General features: G+C 40.0%; 1 protein-coding gene across 1 annotated transcript in view; it reads right to left on the bottom strand.

Annotated features, from left to right (window-relative positions):
* Window positions 1-19,420, bottom strand: part of mtf1 (metal-regulatory transcription factor 1) — a 60,074-nt gene that overhangs the window by 14,714 nt on the left and 25,940 nt on the right. Inside the window, exons 4-7 of the mRNA XM_068006433.1 lie at window positions 6,955-7,086; window positions 3,150-3,223; window positions 1,270-1,403; window positions 359-436 (exon numbers count right to left, since the gene is read on the bottom strand). Of these exons, the coding sequence (XP_067862534.1) occupies window positions 359-436; window positions 1,270-1,403; window positions 3,150-3,223; window positions 6,955-7,086 (418 nt within the window). The remainder of the gene's footprint in view (window positions 1-358; window positions 437-1,269; window positions 1,404-3,149; window positions 3,224-6,954; window positions 7,087-19,420) is intronic.

Below are 19,420 nucleotides of genomic sequence, written 5' to 3'. Positions count from 1 at the left end.
GAGCCAAGGCAATACCTAAATACAGCGAGACAGTTCGGAAAAGATTTTCTTCTGGGTAAGTGAACGATTTAGGTATGTCAGTAAATTGGATGACTGATCGTGACTGCATTAAATGATATTAAAATCAACACAGAAACAGATCCACAGTGAGATTAAATAATTATACATTCAGGGCATGCTGTGAGGTTCAGCCGGTTGTATTATGTGGTCAATTTGGACAAGCACTGTTTGGATAAATGGTGCCCACTGAGCGCTTCAAAAATACTTTTGAAAACCTTAGCACTAAAGAGATAATTGCCTTTCAAGTATAAGCTGTAGCATATCGCAGTTTCGTTACAAAAAACATGCAGTGGCTTACCGACTGTGAATTTTCTCGGAGTTCTGAATCTGTAGATATCAAGCTCAGATCACTTAAACAAAGTGACTGGTTTGTCTCCTAGTGACAAATTAAAAAAATGACACCATTAATTTGTAAATCTACCATAATTACCCAAAATATAACCCAAATATATCCTTTTTAGTGGGATGGACAGTATCCTGCAATTAACATGGTCAGTACTTAGTGTCTCATATTGCTTTCGACAGATGCAGGTTTTCTACTACAACAATCTGCAGACTTGACAAAGCGACCCAGAAGAGTCCAAAAGTACATGAAACCCAGATCCCTTGCACTGGTCCAATAGAAGGCATTGTACACTGCATTTGTCGGAACAGACTTAAAAATAATTAGGCACATTTCTCAAACTAAAATGAGACACACACACATCACTCTGTGATCCACATAACCTATGGTGATAAAATCCTTCATCGATTTCAACCCACCTCCACAATGATCTTTAGTACAAGTATAATGCATATTCTATTCTTCATCAATGCTCTGTATATAAATCACATTTTGCAGAAGCAAATTTGTGAAGCTAAATACCACTATTTTTATTTCTTCCCCTACTAAACATACAGTTCTAAAGAGGGTTCTTCACTCAAAACATTAATCTGTCATTTTTCCTTTCTGATGCTGGCTTATATATTTCCAACATTTTCTGGTTTTATTTCAAAACAATGCTTTTCTACTAACCCACTTGCTTAACCTCCCCTCTCTTCACTGCCTCTACACCTCCACAAGTATGCTGACCCACTATTCTATTTTACACAATTTCCATGAGCAAGTTGAATGATTGGTCAAGGAGCCGAGAGCACACTAACTGTTGGCACTGAGAGTGTTTACTGAGTGCTACAAGCCCAAAGGAACAAAGGTCTACAGCTACTAACCTCATTCACGGAATTCTGGTTCGACACAATAAACGGGTTCTCTTTGTCATGGCCCTTCATGTGACTCTTGAGACTATACTGCGTGCTGAAATTCTTCTCACAGCCATCACTAGGGCACAAGAACGGTCGCTCGCCTGTAACACAACACAACAGTAATTTAGTTTTAAGTCCCAGTCATTTCTACAGACTCACACATCAGATTCCATTGCAAGAGACAAAAACACAGTTTATTATACTAAAATATTTGCAATACCATTTACACAAAGGGGTACATTTCATTTGGACTGAAGGCAGCTTTAAGTAAGGGATAGATGGGATTCATCATGTTAATCAAAAAGGCTTTTTTCCAATTCCTTCTGCCCTTTCTGTGGTATGCACCATGTCCAGCTGAATTCTGTCATTCTGCAGCCCCGAATAATTCTCCCTTTCATGTTCCTGCTTTCCTCAATAGAAAACTACTTACTGACTCCCCACAGCCAGAGATCACCAGTGTGGAAAAGAGCAGGCACCGTCCTGCTGTGGTCTACTTGCATTCTGTGAGGATCTATACTATTACATAACTTGGAATAGTCTGAATGGTTACCAATAGCAACTTGACAATCCAAAATGTTGGGGTGCTGCCAATTTCTCTTTGCAAGAGCACCATGTGAATTGTTTTCAATTGCAGAGTCATCGACAAGATAACACGCTTTAAACTCTTCAAAAAAAACTGAAAATACTGCAGTCTTCCAACATATAGATGCTTCCAAGTGAATAGTTCAAAGCAAAGATTCTTGAAAATATCCATCCACTTTTGCAGTAGAGTTTTCAACTCATCTATTTTTGGGCACACACCTAATCTAAAACCAAGTGAAATGGCTCCTCTGCGCAGCTGATCGATACATAAAAATAGCAAAATATGATGCCACTTTTTTCGAACAGTGGTTTAGAATGGGTCTAATCTTTGAAGTAATCCTTCTGAAGGATTCTTTTTGAATATGGGAAGTACCTTAAAAGCTGCTAAATCTTTTTAAAAAATCTTCCCAACATTGACCACTAATTTTGAATGAAGATTTTATAATAGCTCCCAAAAAAAAAAATCAGGAATATTTAAAAATACATTGCGTTACATTTCAATGCAGCTATATGTTGAACCACTACCCGATTTTCCTGTGCTGCCTGAAATATGGCTGTGTAATTTTACAAGGACTATACTGTGTCAAGACCAATGCTACAGGGAACATTTCAGGAGTCAATTAAATTTCACATCAGAGAAATCACTCAGGTAGGCTTCATAATATTTTGTATTTAGAGGTGTGCACTTCTACGGTTAGTGATATTTTTTAAAGTTAATTTATTTTGCAACACCTTGTATACTTTCATCATCCTTGCCCATATCAAAAATCTAATTGTTTCCTGCAACGTACAGAAGCTATAGCTTTACAGCTGAAAGTGCTATAATAAGTTAGCAATTCACAATTTCTTGTTCCAGTTTTATTGCTAATAACAGCTTAAAAACATGAAAATACTGCAGCCCCTTCCACCACCCCCAAACCAAAAAAAGTTGAAATAAAAAACTATTAAAATGTCAAGACTATAGAATGGATAGGTGAACTTCAGGAGCTTTGTTTTAGTAATTTATTTTAAGAAAACATATTCCCATTAAAAAGGATTAACTCTTACACATCAACCCATGTAACTCTTTAAGCATAGCAGAAAAATACACACGCACTTTTGGGTGAGATTGGGCGCGTTTTCTAGCATGAAATTATTAACGTCATCAGCTGTTACGCAAAATAATTTCTGCTGATAGAGACAAGGCTGTGCATACATCACTAAACCTCTGCTCTTTCCCAAAACAGGGAGAAAGGGGGGAAAGAAACCAACACTGGATTGATTACCTGTGTGCGTTCTGATGTGCGTTCTGAGATGGTGACTGGCAGCAAAGGCCTTCCCACAGCCGTCATGATCACACCTACAAATGCAACACAAAGAACCATAGAATCCCCAATCACTCCTGTACCACATACAGCCTGCTATGAAAATAGCTGCAGTGCCAAACTGGTTTAAATTTAGAAATGGCAGTTCATAGTTCTTGTCCCAAGTTTTAAAAGTACTGTGGTTTTGAATATTTCAATGATATGGTGTATAATTCTAAATCTTTAAAGCTGATAAGGGGGTGGAGAGAGTGTGATGTCTCAGTCAGGTATTTTAAAAGTAGCTAAATAGTTCTTAATATTGTTTCTGAAAGGTTCCCCTGTAGCTTCCTGAAGAGCACTTCATATGAGGGGAGTCTCTTCTCTGAAGCAATCAAGAGAGATGATAAGGGAGTGGACCCACCAGGCAGCTACCAAATCCAGTAAAGGTTGCTTTAAAAACAAAATACGTCTGCTTCAATCATTGAGTTTTGCTGTTGGGCAGCTTTTGAGCATCGCAAAGCTTGGCAGGGGTGGCTTTTACAACAAAATAAAAGAGAGCAAGCAATGCTCCCTGTTGGCCTCTATCAACTCAAATTATGCTGGAATCAATCGTGCCTGGTGGACCCTGTAGAATATCTCCCTACAAACTGCTGTTTTTTGCTGGCAGCTGAGGAACAGTACTCATAAGATGGTGAGTGCTGCAACATAGTTACCTGTGCAAAAAAACACTAGCCTTTCATCTCCTGAAGGCAGCAACTCATGCTGTGGTCAGTTTTCCTGGTGGTGGTGCCCTATAGTATCTCAGCTACGTGAGAGCCCATATAGTCAACTGACTATTCACACAGATGCACACATACAGACAACTCGCTGGATAGCCATCAGAAGTGGTAACATTAGTTGATTTTAAAAAAAAGTCCCCTGCCTGAGCGCACCAAAAGGTTTTCACCCCTCACTCCTCAAGTAAACTTGTTAAACTGGCTTATATTGAAACTCATCCACATCGTTACTTGACGCCTACACTATGCATCATTAGCTGCTTTTACATTTGTTTAGTTCTGTAGTAGCGTTGCCAGCTTCATTAAGGCAGGCAGCAGAAAAATCCACATGTTTTTCCCCCAAGTGGGAAGGTTTATTTTGGTGTCGTCACCTGCTGTGTGAGAGCAGCACATCGTGAGTTGGCCATGTTAAATCAATGCAAAAGTCGCTTTTGATACTTAGTTGGTGTTTTTCTTCCGCATTGTTATTAACAGCATCATACAGATTTAGTAAATAAAACACACATTTTTTGAAATACACGAATGTACACATCTGGTTGTCTGCATATATAGAAAGGCAAAATTACAAAACTTGTTCCCCAATATGTAGACAAATTAAATGGCAGCTGTGCCCAATTAAGTAACTAGAAATGTCAAAAGCAAGGATAGTCCCATCTGTGCTGCATCTATTTTGTGTCCTCTTGAGTTGAATCTCATGAAATCGATTAAAAGCAAAGTCTAGTTCAGCTGGCATAATCCAGAAATTTTTGGAGAACTGTGCAATATTAAGGAAATAGGGGTTTAAGGAAAAAACTAAAAATTGAATGATGACAAAATTACAATTTTTTCTGTTTTGAAACAACGCATGCAATACAGTCTCAACTGTGCTCCAATTACAACAGCTTTCAAACTCTGAATGCCAACAGATTAAACATATTTCATTTATTTGCAACGTAACTACCCCCCTGGATTTTGTAAAATTAACTGATCAGATAGACCAACTTTCCTCTGGGCCTGGATGACAGAAAGAGAGGTGAGGGATAAATATTGGCCAGGACACCAGGGAGAACTCCCTGCTTTTCTTTGAATAGTATCATGGGATCTTGTATGTCCACCTGAGAGGGCAAACTCTCAGTTTGATGTCTCATCTGAAAGACAGCACTTCCCGTCAGTGCAGCACTCCCTCAGTACTGTCCTGAAATATCAGCCTAGATTTTGTGCTCAAGTCTCTGGAGGGGGACTTGACCCACAACCTTATGACTCAGAGGCAAGAGTGCTGCCACTGAGCCACAGCTGACACCACAAATTAGGGAAGACAGACACTAGCTAGTGGTCCTGCTTGCATCCCAATGGTCCAGAGTATCACACCACAACCACTGCAGGTAGTGCACGTGGACATTTGATGACAGAATAAGACTCAGCTGTGATGTCCCTTGGTACAGGTAGCAAAGGCCACAAAAAAGGAAAATAGGATTCTGGGTTTTATACATCGAATATAAAGCAAGGAAGTGATACTGAATGCGTAGAAGGCACGATGAAGCATTATATACAGTCTGGACACCCCGTTATAGGAAGGATATTAGAGTTATGGAAAGCGTACAAAGATTCACCAAGATTAGATCAAGAATGAGAGGTTATAGTTATGAAAAATAAAAAAAGTGGTATTTTTTCCACTGGAATAGAGAAGGTTAACGGGGAATCTAATAGAGCTTTTCAAAATTTTGAGAAGGTGAATACTGATTGTTTACACTGGTTGTAGACTGGTGATACGGGGGAATATTGAGTATCACTAGAAGAAGGGGGAAGTTAGAAAAATCTCCTTCATATGAAGGGTTATTAGAACATGAAATACTTTAACACAAGTGTCTATTGAAGCAGAGACTACAACATTATTTAAATATAAATTGGATAAGTATTTGAAAAGAATATAAAAGGACAAGTAAATGGGATTAGGATAAATAGCTTCAATTGAGGAACTAGAACTAACACAGGCTGGATGGACTCATTCTGTACTTTAATTCCTATGACTCATGCCTAACATTTTAAACTTAGTGATTCAGAAACAATTAACATAGTACTTAGTTAATGTTCAACTGAATTACTTCAATATCAGTGGTTAGCATGCTACGATTCTAGAATCCCCAAACTACACAAGCAGTGAAACCCTTTCAAGCCCAGGCAGATCACTAAGTATCACCATAAACTGCAAGTCTGAACCCATCGGAGAACTTTACCAATATACTACGGTGTCTATGACTATAAGGATACTAGTCAAACCAAGAGGCATCTCAGATATAGAAGCAGTCAAAGTATGCCACAAAGGACTTGACCATTTTGGAATGGGAGGAAGAAAAGGCAGAAATCTAGACTAGTATTAAAAGTAATAGAACTTCACAAAACTCTTCAAAAAGTATTTTTTTTAAAAAACTGTTTCATTTCACATGAAAGTTTGACACCAGTCCTGGGAAAAATCAATTAATTACATGCTTGGTCTATATGCAGTAGACCCTTTCTATGATTGTATTTGAAAGCCATTCAGGAGCATTTCTAAAGCACAAGTTCATAACCCTCACTGTAACAAAATATGTATTAACAAGGCACATAATGCCAGAAGTCATGATCTAGTGCAGTGTCATTACAATATATATGATATATATCAGTGTTAGTGAGGAGATAGTAGATTTACCAACTCCCCTTAAAACTTGTGAAAAGTTACAGTGCACAAATTTCTCAAAGCAGGAACAGACACCATGAAGCAGTAAGTTTTAAGTTTACTTTTTAAAATTTCTACTCAAACAAACATCAACATCTCACCCTTCAGATTAGTTTTATTACTGGTTTGAAAATATATTTAATACTTGTAGTTGTGTCAAGTTGGCAGTGGCAAGTCATTATAGAAAGTCTCTGAAATAAGTGGAGATCCTAGACAGATTTATCACAAATACCCTCCATTCTAGCATCATTTTCTAACTGCATTTAAGTACAAATAATCAGCTTTACAGAAGAACTGTGGCACTGTAGAAAGCTTTTACCTAAATGGCTTCTCTCCTGTATGCGTTCGGACGTGCTTTCTCAGGTCACTGAGTGTAGTAAAGTACTTAGTGCAGCCGTCTGATTCACAGTTAAATGTTTTCCCTGTGTGAAGCCTCTGATGGGCTTTCAGCCTGGAAATGAAATGGAAATGAAGGCAGTTATTACTACAGTGTGTAGTTCAGAGTTGACAACCTGGTGAGTGATACATTAGCAATTACTAAATCACTGGTTACACCAAATTCAATTATTTGAAAGCTCTATATGGAAGAGTTGTCATCACAAATAATTTCTCTTCAGGAGAATGCCACTTAAAAGAGTGTCTAATGCCTTACTTAAAGTTCAGAGTTTACCACACAATGTCGTAAATCAAAACAAAAGGTCTGATACGTTTGAGTGTAGCCATCAAGCTTTATTGCATTGGTATCACTTTAATACTGTACCGATACATTTTGCACACTTAATTCATCTCAAATTGCATCTATTACTGCTGCCCCATCAGTCACAAACCTGAGGCTACTAGAAGTTTATCACAGTGTTACATAAAACCCTCTCTCCAGAACAATTTAAGTTTCAAAATCTGCTGGGTATATTTCCAGTCACTATGGGCATACAGTATAAAAATCCATCCACTACTCCGTTTTACTGAAATTACACTGGATGGCGATTTCCCATTGCTATAAGTTGCAGTGCTAGTCGTTGTCCCTACCATAATTAATGGTCCCTACCATAATGTCATCAATGAGGACAAACACCTCGCTATGGCCATCCCCACACCTCCACTACTCGCCTTTAAACAGCCACCCAACCTCAAACAGACCATCGTTCGCAGCAAACTACCTAGCTTTCAAGAGAACAGCGTCCACGACGCCACACAACCCTGCCACGGTAACCTCTGCAAGACATGCCAGATCATCGACACAGATACCACCATCACACGAGAGGACACCACCCACCAGGTGCATGGTTCATACTCCTGTGACTCGGCCAACGTTGTCTACCTCATACGTTGCAGGAAAGGATGCCCCAGAGCATGGTACATTGGCGAGACCATGCAGACGCTGCGACAACGGATGAACGGACACCGCGCAACAATCGCCAAACAGGAGGGTTCCCTCCCAGTCGGGGAACACTTCAGCAGTCATGGACATTCATCCACCGACCTTCGGGTAAGCGTACTCCAAGGCGGCCTTCGAGACACACGACAACGCAAAATCGTCGAGCAGAAATTGATAGCCAAGTTCCGCACCCATGAGGACGGCCTCAACCGGGATCTTGGGTTCATGTCACGCTACACGTTACCCCACCAGCGAACAAATGTTATCTGTTTTTAATATAATGGGTCATTTGCTGGCTCTCTCTGCCTTCCGGATGTTTCTGCCTCTCTCTGTTTTTTTTCTCTGTTTTTTTTCCCTGTTTGTTTTTTTGTTGAATGTGTATTCGGGGGTTCTGTCTGAACACGGTGATTGCCTTGGCAACGGGCAGTTGCAGGGGCAGTCTGTAAACACCATGTATTGTTCTATATGTATAAATGCGTAGGCTTCAAGGAGCTCTTGAAACATTTGCCTGAGGAAGGAGGAAATCTCCGAAAGCTTGTGAATTTAAAATAAAATTGCTGGACTATAACTTGGTGTTGTAAAATTGTTTACAATAATTAAATTCATTCTTTGCGGGGGGGGGGGGGGGGGGCGGGCGTCAACGACAGTGCCACTTTTGTATTAGCATGAGGTTGACTCCTAAAAAAGATTGTGTATACAAGCATACTAAACAAAATTGAGGGAGAAACCAATCAAAAATAATTAGACCACAGCAGGTCAGAGTAATAATCAGTTGGGATACCAAAAGCCATGTAATTTTTTCTGCACTGGATATTGTTTTCTCTCATCTAAATGGAACCACCCAGCGGCATAAAGAGAGCTGTTTCAGCAAGAGGCAATAACTGCAGGTCCTTAAGAGCTGGTTTTCAAAATGGCATTGTATCATGAACACAGAGCAAGGCCAACGTGAAGCAGCATAACTATTTTTGGCACCAACTCTTCAGACTGAACATACGCACCCTTTCAAGCTCAGTGCCACAGTGGATTACAACACTTCTGGGACCCAAACTTGAATACAGCCCAAACACTTAGAGGAAACTATTTCTGATTCAGTCAGTTTTAGGAGATGTTGAGAAATTGAGCAAAATGGAGACGATTTATGACTAGTTGGAAGTTCCACCATTAATGGATGGCAAAGACAGAAAAGATAAACATTTTGCTGCTGATAAGCAGTAGGTTAGCATCAGTAATTGTAATGATAGGCAACTCCAGACCATTGCAAAGTTGTTTTTCTCCCTTCAATTTCACCCCTCCCCATCTTAACCAGCTGAGCTACAAGGCCACAAAACTTTATATAATTTGAATAATCTTAGTAAGCCTGCTCAAAACTATACTGACTGAAAGCTGATCTGCTAGCTTTTCTAATACTGAACAGACTGCTCCAAGTATCAAGGTATGAGGTTTTACACACAACAGGGGCTTCTCTCATTTGTAATTCCTGCCAACAGATATTATGAAACAAAAGCAATCATGAACCTGTGGATGCTGAAACCATGTCCACTAGTTGCTTAAGAATACACACAACTGATGTGGTGATGTGTTCCTCGGAGTCATTCTGAAGTATATTCCATTGATTATTTCTCCACCAATGGCCACTGTGCCTTCAACTGCCTAGGCCCTAAGCTCTAGAATTCCCTCCCTACACCTCTCTGCCTCGCTCTCCTTCGAGGCGCTCCTTAAAACCTACCTCTCTGACCAAGCTTTTGGTCACCTGTCCTAATATCTCATGTGGCTCAGTGTCAAATTTTGTTTGATAACGCTCTTGTGAAGTGCCTTGGGACATTTTACAATGTTAAAGGCACTATATAAATGTAAGCTTTTGATTTCAAAACTTGGCTTTCACATTGATAAAATAGGCTGTGACCCTACAGTAAACAGTTATGTCTACAGGGGCTGAGAACTGTCATTTGTTCTAGGTACAGCTTCTTAGTAAGATTTTTAAAAATTCAATTTTCAAAAACTCAAGTCTCCCTGGACCCAAGCCAACACCCAAGGTATAACCCTTAGCAAATACATTCCTCCAACTTAGAAAGGTTTTATCTATTGGGAGAATTAGATTCCTGTTGAATTGCTTAAAACACCATAGCCAATAAATCAGATAATGTACACTAAGTAACTGGTGGATTTTTTTTAATTTACAGTACTTTAGGTTATGTAAATAAATACTCCAGCAACTACTGCAATTGTTTTATTAAAATATTTAATATATCTTAAATACTAAAAGGAGACTTTTCCACGTCCCTGCGCTTGTTTATTTTTTATAATTTTTTTTTCTAAAAGAGAGTGAGGGAAAAAAGTTTTTTAAAATCTTCAAAAAAAACCTGCCAAAAATCCTTTGATGCAAAGGACTGAAATGGTTACACTAAGTGGTAGCGTCACAGCTGGGGCCAGCTCTGTTTCCTTTGATGAGCTCAATGCACTTTACAAGAAACAAAAATCAATGCATAGTTACCACACAGGATTAGCTTGGTTGCTAAGGTAATTGCAAATACAAAGTGAGCAGTTGTGTGGCTGACAGGCCTGCTTAGATATAAAAGCTACCTGCCACTTTTCCTGTAACTCTGCACCCCAATTTAAAAAAAGAATGTGAAGGCTTAAAACAGCACTTTCAAAACACAAGTATAACATTTTATAGGAAGAAAACGGTGAAGGCCAACACACTCACTATGCTGCTGTGTGGACTTGATTGGGTCTGAGTTCAGCAAGTGGTTGTAGTCCCTTGCATGGCCGTATACACAAAATCAGCGTTGTCCAGCAGAAATTGCTGACGAGCCATAGGTGTTTTAGCCACATGCATTAATTTTAGTAGCAAAAGCCTTATACACAATACAGGTAAATGCATGTCACATGTATAACAAACATCGACCACTGTTCAGCCATGTCAGTTCAGGGGTCAGCGGTGGCTCAGTGGTAGCACTCTCCCCTCTTAGTCAAAAGGTTGTGGGTTCAAATCCCACTCCAGAGACTTGAGCACTAAATCTCAGCTGATACTCCAGTGCAGTACTGAGGGAGTGCAGCACTGTCAGAGGTGCCGTCTTTCAGATGAGATGTTAAACCGAGGCCCCACCTGCCCTCTCAGGTGGATCCCACTGCGTAATTTCGAAAGAGAGTAGGGTAGTTCTCCCCTTTGTACTGGCTAATATTTATCCCTCAACCAACATCACTAAAACAGATTATCTGATCATTATCACATTGCTGTTTGTGGGATCTTGCTGTGCGCAAATAGGCTGACGCATTTCCTACATTACAACAGTGGCTACACTTCAAGAGTACTTCATTGGTTGTAAAGCGTTTTATGACGTCCTGAGGTTGTGAAAAGCGCTATATAAATGTAAGTCATTCTTTTAAATCTTTTTCAGTAACCAAGGAAGTAAAGCACTCAATGATCAAAACACTCTGCACTCTGTTTTTCATCTTACCATTTTATCAAACACACACAAAGGTTAAAGTTCACATGAACAGGCCATGCGAGTATTGAGGTCAAATGCCCAATGACAGTGTCCATTATTCATTTTTTTATTCACTAGTCAGAAATGCAATTAGCCACATCTGGACTCCCAATGAGCCATACGTGGCTAGTGGCTAATGTATGGGACAAAGCTGCACTAATCTTATTGCTGGTTATTTTAACAACTCTCCTCTGTTTATAAGCTCTGGTCATGCGACTCACAGGTTGGAAAAACATGGTCAGATTGTCACAAAGATAAACATGAAACGAACAACAAGCTGATTAACATGGCCACAGCTTTTGAAAACACACAAATAAAAAGCAAAATACTGCAAGTGCTGGAAATCAAACAAAATCAAGCAATGCTGGAAACTCTTAGCATGTCAGTCAGCTCTAGAGGAAACAGACAGGTTAATGTTTCCGATGTCATCAGAACTGGTGGGGAGGGGTGGGGGGTGGCGAGGAATGAGAGAGGATCATTTAAAAAAGGGAACAGGACAAAGAGGCAAAAAAAAACACACACGTACGAGAGAGGAAGTACTGCACATCAAAAACAACAGAAACAGATAGCAAATAAAGGTGGGCAGTTTAAAAGAGACAAACGGAAAAAACTACGAAGAGTGGAACAGAACTTCAAGGCATTCTTGGAGAAGGGTTACACCTGAAATGTTAACTTGTCTGTGCTCTCCAGATGCTGACAGACCTGCAGTATTTCCAGCATTGCCTGGTTTTGTTTCAGATTTCCAGCTTTTTATTTCTAATGTTTAATTCAAAAAGAAAGAACTTGCATTTATATAGTGCCTTTCACGGCCTGAGGACGTCCCAAAGCACCTTCACAGCCAGTACTTTTGAAGTGTAGTCACTGTTGTAATATGGAAAATGTGGCAGCCAATTTGCGTACAGCAAAGTCTCACAAACAGCAGTGCGATAATGACCAGATCATCTGTTTATAGGTGTTGGTTGAGGGATAAATATTGGCCAGGACACCAAGGAAAACTCCCCTGCTCTTCTTTGAAATAGTGCCATGGGATCTTTTACACCCACCTGAGCAGGCAGATGGGGCCTTCGTTTAAAGTCTCATCTGAAAAACAGTGCTCAGTCAGTAGTGCACTGGAGTGTCAGCCTAGATTTTGTTTTCAAATTTCTGGTGGGACTTGAACCCACAACCTCTGACTTAGAGGGGAGTGCTGCCAACCGCCATTGCTCTTCCAGGAATGTCTGCCTTGAAGAAATTCTGTTCCTCTCTTTCTCTGGCCTTTTACTCTGTTCACCTTCAGTGCTATCGTTTCCCTTCTTGTTTTTGATACACGTACTTCCTCTCTTGCTCGAGTGTACATATTTTCTCGTCTCCACCTGTAAGATTATAGCGTCACCTGTTGAATATCTATCGAACATGTAGTTTGGGTAATTTTGTATTAATCAAACATATATCCAATGATTGTTAACCAATGTATTGCTGTAATTACATGTACCTTGACTCATTGTAGCATATGTATTAGTGACATGTACCTTTTACTATCCATATATGAACACATTTCTCTCTTCGGTACTAATTAAGCAAGTATATAGTAATTAACCACATAACTTAGAATCTGTAAAGCTTTACAAAAACTCTTAAAAAGCCCTTAATAAAACTAATAAAAATATGAAATTGCCAGCACAGCACACAAGCCGTAACCATAGCTACTTTAACATGTCACTCAGTCATGCCCACGAGATAAGAACTTAACTGTCTGTACGAGACAATGAAGTCTTAAAGTTACCAGCCTGGGCCCAGACAGGGGTATAAGATAATAGACCTACAAGTTGCTAAAAATGTCCTTGAGAGAAATGCACCAGATAAGATGAGGGGCCAGTCCCATGGGAACGGTAGCAACTGGTGATTTGACCAGAGGGGCATGGCACTGGGGAGAGCGGGGGGGATACCCCATCATCCCCTGTCCATCAAAGAAAAAGATAAGGAGTAGGCCGACTCTTCTTCCTTTGTCTGGAAGATACTCGACACCCACTTGGCAAGATCTCCATAGAGTCAAACACCTGTGTCAATAATAGCCCCTGTAACCATCCTCAACAGTGGCATAAACGAGAGAATCCTTGCGAGAGTCAGGTTGTAGAGGACACCGACGGGGATAAGGGTTGACTCGAGTGAAACCAGGCATCCCCGAGGAGAGGATCTGGATCCGATAAGGTCAGAGGCCAACAATGGGAGCCTTGTCCCTAGCAAGGGGGCAGGAAGAGGAAACCCCAGGCGGGGTAAGGCCATGAGCCTACAGTGGTATCAACGGAACAGACTCCAGGCAGGGTGACTGTGGGCGAAGTGGGCACGCCCTCTACCCAGGACGGGTGATATAGCTCTTGTTCTGTACTACTAACTATTGCTTAAGCGTGCATAGTCCTGAACCTTGTGTGAAACTTAATAAAATTCCACTTTACCACATTGGTGTCACGCCGGTCACTGGCAAGAGGGGTAAAGTCACCCCCCCCACCCCCTTCCTTTTGTTCTGTTTCTTTTTAAATGCGGTTTATCTCTAATGTTTTTCCAGTTTGTGATGAAGGGCCACACCTGATATGTTAGTTTGTATGTTCTCTCCACAGACCTTGACTGACCTATTGAGTGGTTGCAGCATTTTCTGTTTTTTCTTCCTTGTATAGGTGCAAAAAGCTATGTCACACTATCTTCGTGGCTGGTGGAACATCACTGCTCTTTACCAGCAACTTGATGCTATGTAACACTGTATAAACAGCAATATGAAATGAAGTATTTATGCCACCCCAGCTCATTAGTGCACCAGTCTGAATTTAGAAATTAATAGTGCTAAATACAGACCTCACCCAAAATTTGATGCCAGTTCTTGCAACCAATTCTCTCTGGTTTGACTTTGCTTTGAAGTGTAACTAAGACTCTTACTCGTGACATTTATGCACGGTACATATCGGTATACTTTTGGGATTACCTGCCAGGACTAATGACACAAGTTATCACGGTTTTAAAGAGGCAAGATGCAGGATTTAATTGCCTAACATGGCCAAAAGAAAGATCAGCGAAATTTGATGTGAAAGATTTTTTTTGAAGGTGGGGGCGGGGGGGAAGAAGAGGAAGGCAATTACAGGAACGAAGAGATGAGCTAAAAGCTACTTCAGCTGAAACATCTTGAATTTCAGTTTCACTGTCTGTTCCAAGATCTGGACTTCTAGATTAACAAAGCCTCACTGCTAGGGGAGGGGGGAGGAAGCAACGAAGAACAGACAGAAATATACAAAAAGCATACTACATTTTAGGAGTTGCAAAAAAGTCCTATTCCATGTTGGAATCTTTGGCTTCCATCACCCAAGGGTTGCCAGTGTTCACCATTATAGCAGCTGCCTGCTGTACCTGTCTGAATTTGACCATTGCAATGCATGATCATAAGCCTCCCTCAGTAACCAAATTTATTGGTGAGCTGGATGCACCTTTCAAATCTCCCCACAAGTTTGCTAAATCCTCCTTCACCATACAAACCAAGCTTATGTTCAATATCAAGCACACATCCATACATCACAAGATTTTACAGCACAAGAACATTTCTACTCCAACTCAGTTCGTAGAGTGTCACTGATGCAGAACATTTTAATGAATTTAAAACTACAAATTGCTTCCAACCATCTTTTTTCCACATAATCACAGTAACAGCAAATAGATCTCACCAGCCTCATATACTGGATTACTGTCCTCGTGAGAAAGACAATAAAGTTCACCTATACCCGTCTATCCCTAATCTGGGACAGGGACTTGGTATATAAAACCAGTGATTCATGTATCCCTTGCTCATTTAATAAAACTAGCTTGTTTCTGTCAGGTTTCCAATCGATTAGCAATTCATTGTGGCGTCAAAAAAATGAAATGTAGTTGCTTTCAGCAGGAAAGCTTTCTGGTTGGAACCGGTGGTTGAGAATACACAGTGGTGGGCAAAACTAAGCATTCCACTGAAGTCAGAAAGGGCTGTGGATCCAGTTTTAGCAAATGAAGCCTTTAGACATGAGTTTTCTTACATTCCTAACAATATGACGTTTCCTACATCCAGGTGAAAAAGTAATGCGAACTTCTTGCTAAAACCAAAATCAGTTCAAAATGCCCATATTCAAAATTCTAAATTTTAAAAAAACTGAATAGGTCTAAAAATCCATAAGAAGGGCAGACCAGCAACTAAAACTGAACATGTACAGTGCTGGATTAGCAAAACGCAAGCCTTCTATTACAACTCTGCAGACAGTAACTTTCTAAATCTAGTTTGGCTGGGGCTGGGGCTGAAATAATTAACAGGGTGCAGACAATGCAGTACTGCTATACTTTAAACAGGATAAATGGGAATAGTAGAATAAAAGTTTTCAGGTTTGAACAAATCATTCTTTCTTTTGCCCAAGGCAATTTTAGTTATTTGAAATCCTCACACTGGGTACACCTTCGTATAAAATTCTTTGATAATGCTCTGTAGATCTCAAATGCAAATCGGATAAGGATGCAGTTTTTCAAATGGAGATCAATGCAACGGCTATTATCAAAACACCATTTTCCAACATTAAACAGCTGTATGAAGAAAAAGACAGAATCCAAACTAAAAATAAAATGGAATTAAGACAGGCGGTACCAAAAGAAATGTTGGAGATTAAAGAGGATTAACCATTTAAGGACTGAACAAGTGCATCATTACAGGGTAGACAGAAGCAGACTGTTTCTAGAAGTTGAGAGCCACAGATACAAGATTAAATGGAAGAGATTTAGAACCAAGAGCATGCAAAATTTCTTGAGTTGGGAGGCTGTGGAATTCATTTCCAGATTGAATAGGTGGATAAAGGAAAAGGGGACGAAACGACATAGGAGCAGGATGGATGTGGTTAGGACTATTTTCTTGCTTGAAAGGTAAACTCTGTCATGGATGAGTTGGACTGAATGGCCTGTTTCTGTGTTGTTACATCTATGTGCTTCTATTAGCTTTTCACAAGCAAACAAATGACATGTCTAACTCCATGACTCAAGTGACGTGCAATTTTCCAATCTAAAGGAACGGTTCCTGAATCGAGAGAACATTGGAAGATTATAGTTAGGGCCCCTGCAATGTTCTCACTTACTTCTTTTAAAACCCTGGGATAGAAGCTACCTGGTCCTGGGGATTTGTCACTCTTTAGTGCCATTATTTTCTTCATTACTGTTAATTTGCTTACGTTAATTATGGTGAGTCCCCATCCCTGATTCAAAATTAGTTTCTTTGGGGTGTCCGGCATGCTATCCTCTTCCTCTACTGTAAATACTGACACAAAGTCATTATTTAACATGTCTGCCATTTCCTTATTTTCATTTACAATATCACCATTATCAATTTTTAAGGGGCCCGCATTACTCTTGACCACCCTCTTTTTCCTAATATAATTGTAAAAATTTTTTGTATTGATTTTGATATCCCTTGCAAGTTTCTTTTCATACTCCCTTTCTGTAGCTCTTACTATCTGTTTTGTCACCCTTTGCTGTTCTTTGTAACTCTCTCAGTTGCCAGAATCTGTGCCATTTTTTGCATTTTGTATGCTTTTTCTTTTAGTTTTATGTTGTCCCTTACCTCTTTTGTCATCCATAGCTGTTTTTTTTGGTAAATGTAAGGAATCTTACAACACCAGGTTATAGTCCAACAAATTTATTTTAAAATCACAAGCTTTCGGAGATTATCTCCTTCGTCAGATGAATGAATGAAAAGGTTCTCAAATCGCATATCTTATACTATGTTGGGACAGCATCACACCAATCAAAAGGTGTCGTTGTTATTCAAACAGGCCAGTCACGGAGAACAGCACGTCCCAGTACACTCGATATACATTGTGTCTATTACACAGGCAGGCAGAAAGAAACTCAAAATGGCAGAGAGAGAGAGAGAGAGAGAATTTTAAAAAACATAAATTTTTTCCCCCTTTTTTTTTGGTAAGTAGAGCTCTTGCCTTTTAGGGCAATAAAATATTTCTGGATCACGTTAAATTCTTTTTTGAACACCTTCCACTGATCTTCTGTCGTTTTACCCATTAACAGATTTGCCCAGGTTACTACGGACAGTCTCTGTCTCATCCCGCTGAAGTCGATAAATTTAGAATCTTAGTAACTGTTACGGGTTTCTCCCTTTCAAACACAATGTTGAGCTCGATAATATTATGATCACTATTAGATAAATGTTCATGCACAGTTAGGCTGTTAATAATGAGTAATGAGCCAGATTTAATTAAATCTAAATCAGGTAATTTCCTGAACCCTTTAACCAACCCTACGCACAAAGTTGTGAACCTATACAACAACAGGGAAATTACACAATTAAAAATCAAGACTAAGAAATGAAACAACAAATAGCAACAAATCCACATTGGAAATGCTCCACAGATTAACAAGCGACCAAAACTAGAATCCAATTCAAAACTAATAACCATATACAATCGTACAGAAAGCTGTACAAAGAACTCTATAACCCAATCCAGGGACAGGTAAACCTCGACAAGACTATTATCAGATCTGATCAAAAGTAAACATCTCATCACTCAGAAATGCTAGTGTAAACTGAAAAGCTAATAAATGACTGAACTGAATGCATGAGATAACGTGGTTGACTGAACTAGAAGGCAATAATTCAGCAGCGTAGATAAGGTAAAGTCATAATTTTGCGTGAACAGAATCTCAAGGTTTATTACTGCCTTAAATCAAACATTTATCTTTGGGATAATGCTCATTTCTTCTGATCTATGACTGGTTATTGTAGAGGTGGCATGACAAAAATGAAATGGAACCAGAGACCAGAGGTGTGCAGCACATGACTGGCACTCTAGCAATATACCCTCAAAAACAGATTAGGAAAATACTACACTTCAGTTGTTTTATAGCGATCAATGTTCACAGACAAACTCTTAATCTGAAAATAAAGTTCAAGTGCTCTGATGGCTCAATGGGTAAATGTAAAATGGGGCATGTTATGGAGCAGCACAGAACATGAAGGGGGATCCTAATGAGCTTGAAAACTACCGAGGAAGCTAGCCAATATTAGTGGCTCTTAAGGTGGTTCTTCAGGTTGTCACAACAAGCATATCAAAATACTCCCGAGGATCACAGCACAATCAGAATGGAGCAGGCTGGATTTCACTTGTGTGGGACAAATTGCAACTTTACACAAGATAAAGTCACAAGGCTCAGGGAAACACTGTTTTCATTTGGGGGTGGGGGGGGGGGTTGACCTAGTGCTTCATGAAGAAGCTGAGAACTATGGGATTACAAGCTCTTCAAGGTATGTGTGTAAGGATGGGGAAAAGACACAGTGAACCTGTTTCTCTCAAGAGAAGACAGACAAGGTTTACACTGTCCCCTATCCTATTCATTGTTTTCATCAGTGAACTGCTGGATGGCATTGTACGGGACATCCTTGGAGTGTCTGTTCCAGGCATTTCTGTAAATATTCTGGCACTCCTTTTGTAGATTTAATTGCGTTGTCGGCAGACTCACCTAAGGATCGAGTGTGCTCTACACACCTTGAACAATGGAAGTGGCTGCAAGGAGGGTGAGCTCCAGCCTATACCAGTCACCAAGTACACCGGAGGGGAGGTGGGTGGGTGAAGTCAGTCTCATGCGGGCATGCTTCTTTGCTAAAACCCCTCACATAGAGGACTAGATTATGTAGCGCATGAGTAAGCCTATTAACAGCACTGTACTTGGAAGTCTAGAACATCAAGGTTGCTTGCATGATACAAGTTGCCCTGTGTTGGTCCCTCCACCAAGTTGAAAGCCCACGGCATAGCTAATGAGGAAATTAAGTTTTGGGATGACAGCTGCTGCAAGGCTTCACCTGGAGTCTGCTCATCTATTCAGGGCTCAGTGTTACCACAAGTAGTTTGCCGAGAAGCAAGCTGCTGCTGCTCTGCACCCCCAAC

This window comes from Heptranchias perlo, chromosome 26 (assembly GCF_035084215.1).
Source record: "Heptranchias perlo isolate sHepPer1 chromosome 26, sHepPer1.hap1, whole genome shotgun sequence".
In the NCBI taxonomy this organism is placed as follows: domain Eukaryota; kingdom Metazoa; phylum Chordata; class Chondrichthyes; order Hexanchiformes; family Hexanchidae; genus Heptranchias; species Heptranchias perlo.
The sequence above is the reverse complement of the archived record's forward strand: the minus strand, read 5'-3'. Positions and strand labels throughout refer to the sequence as shown.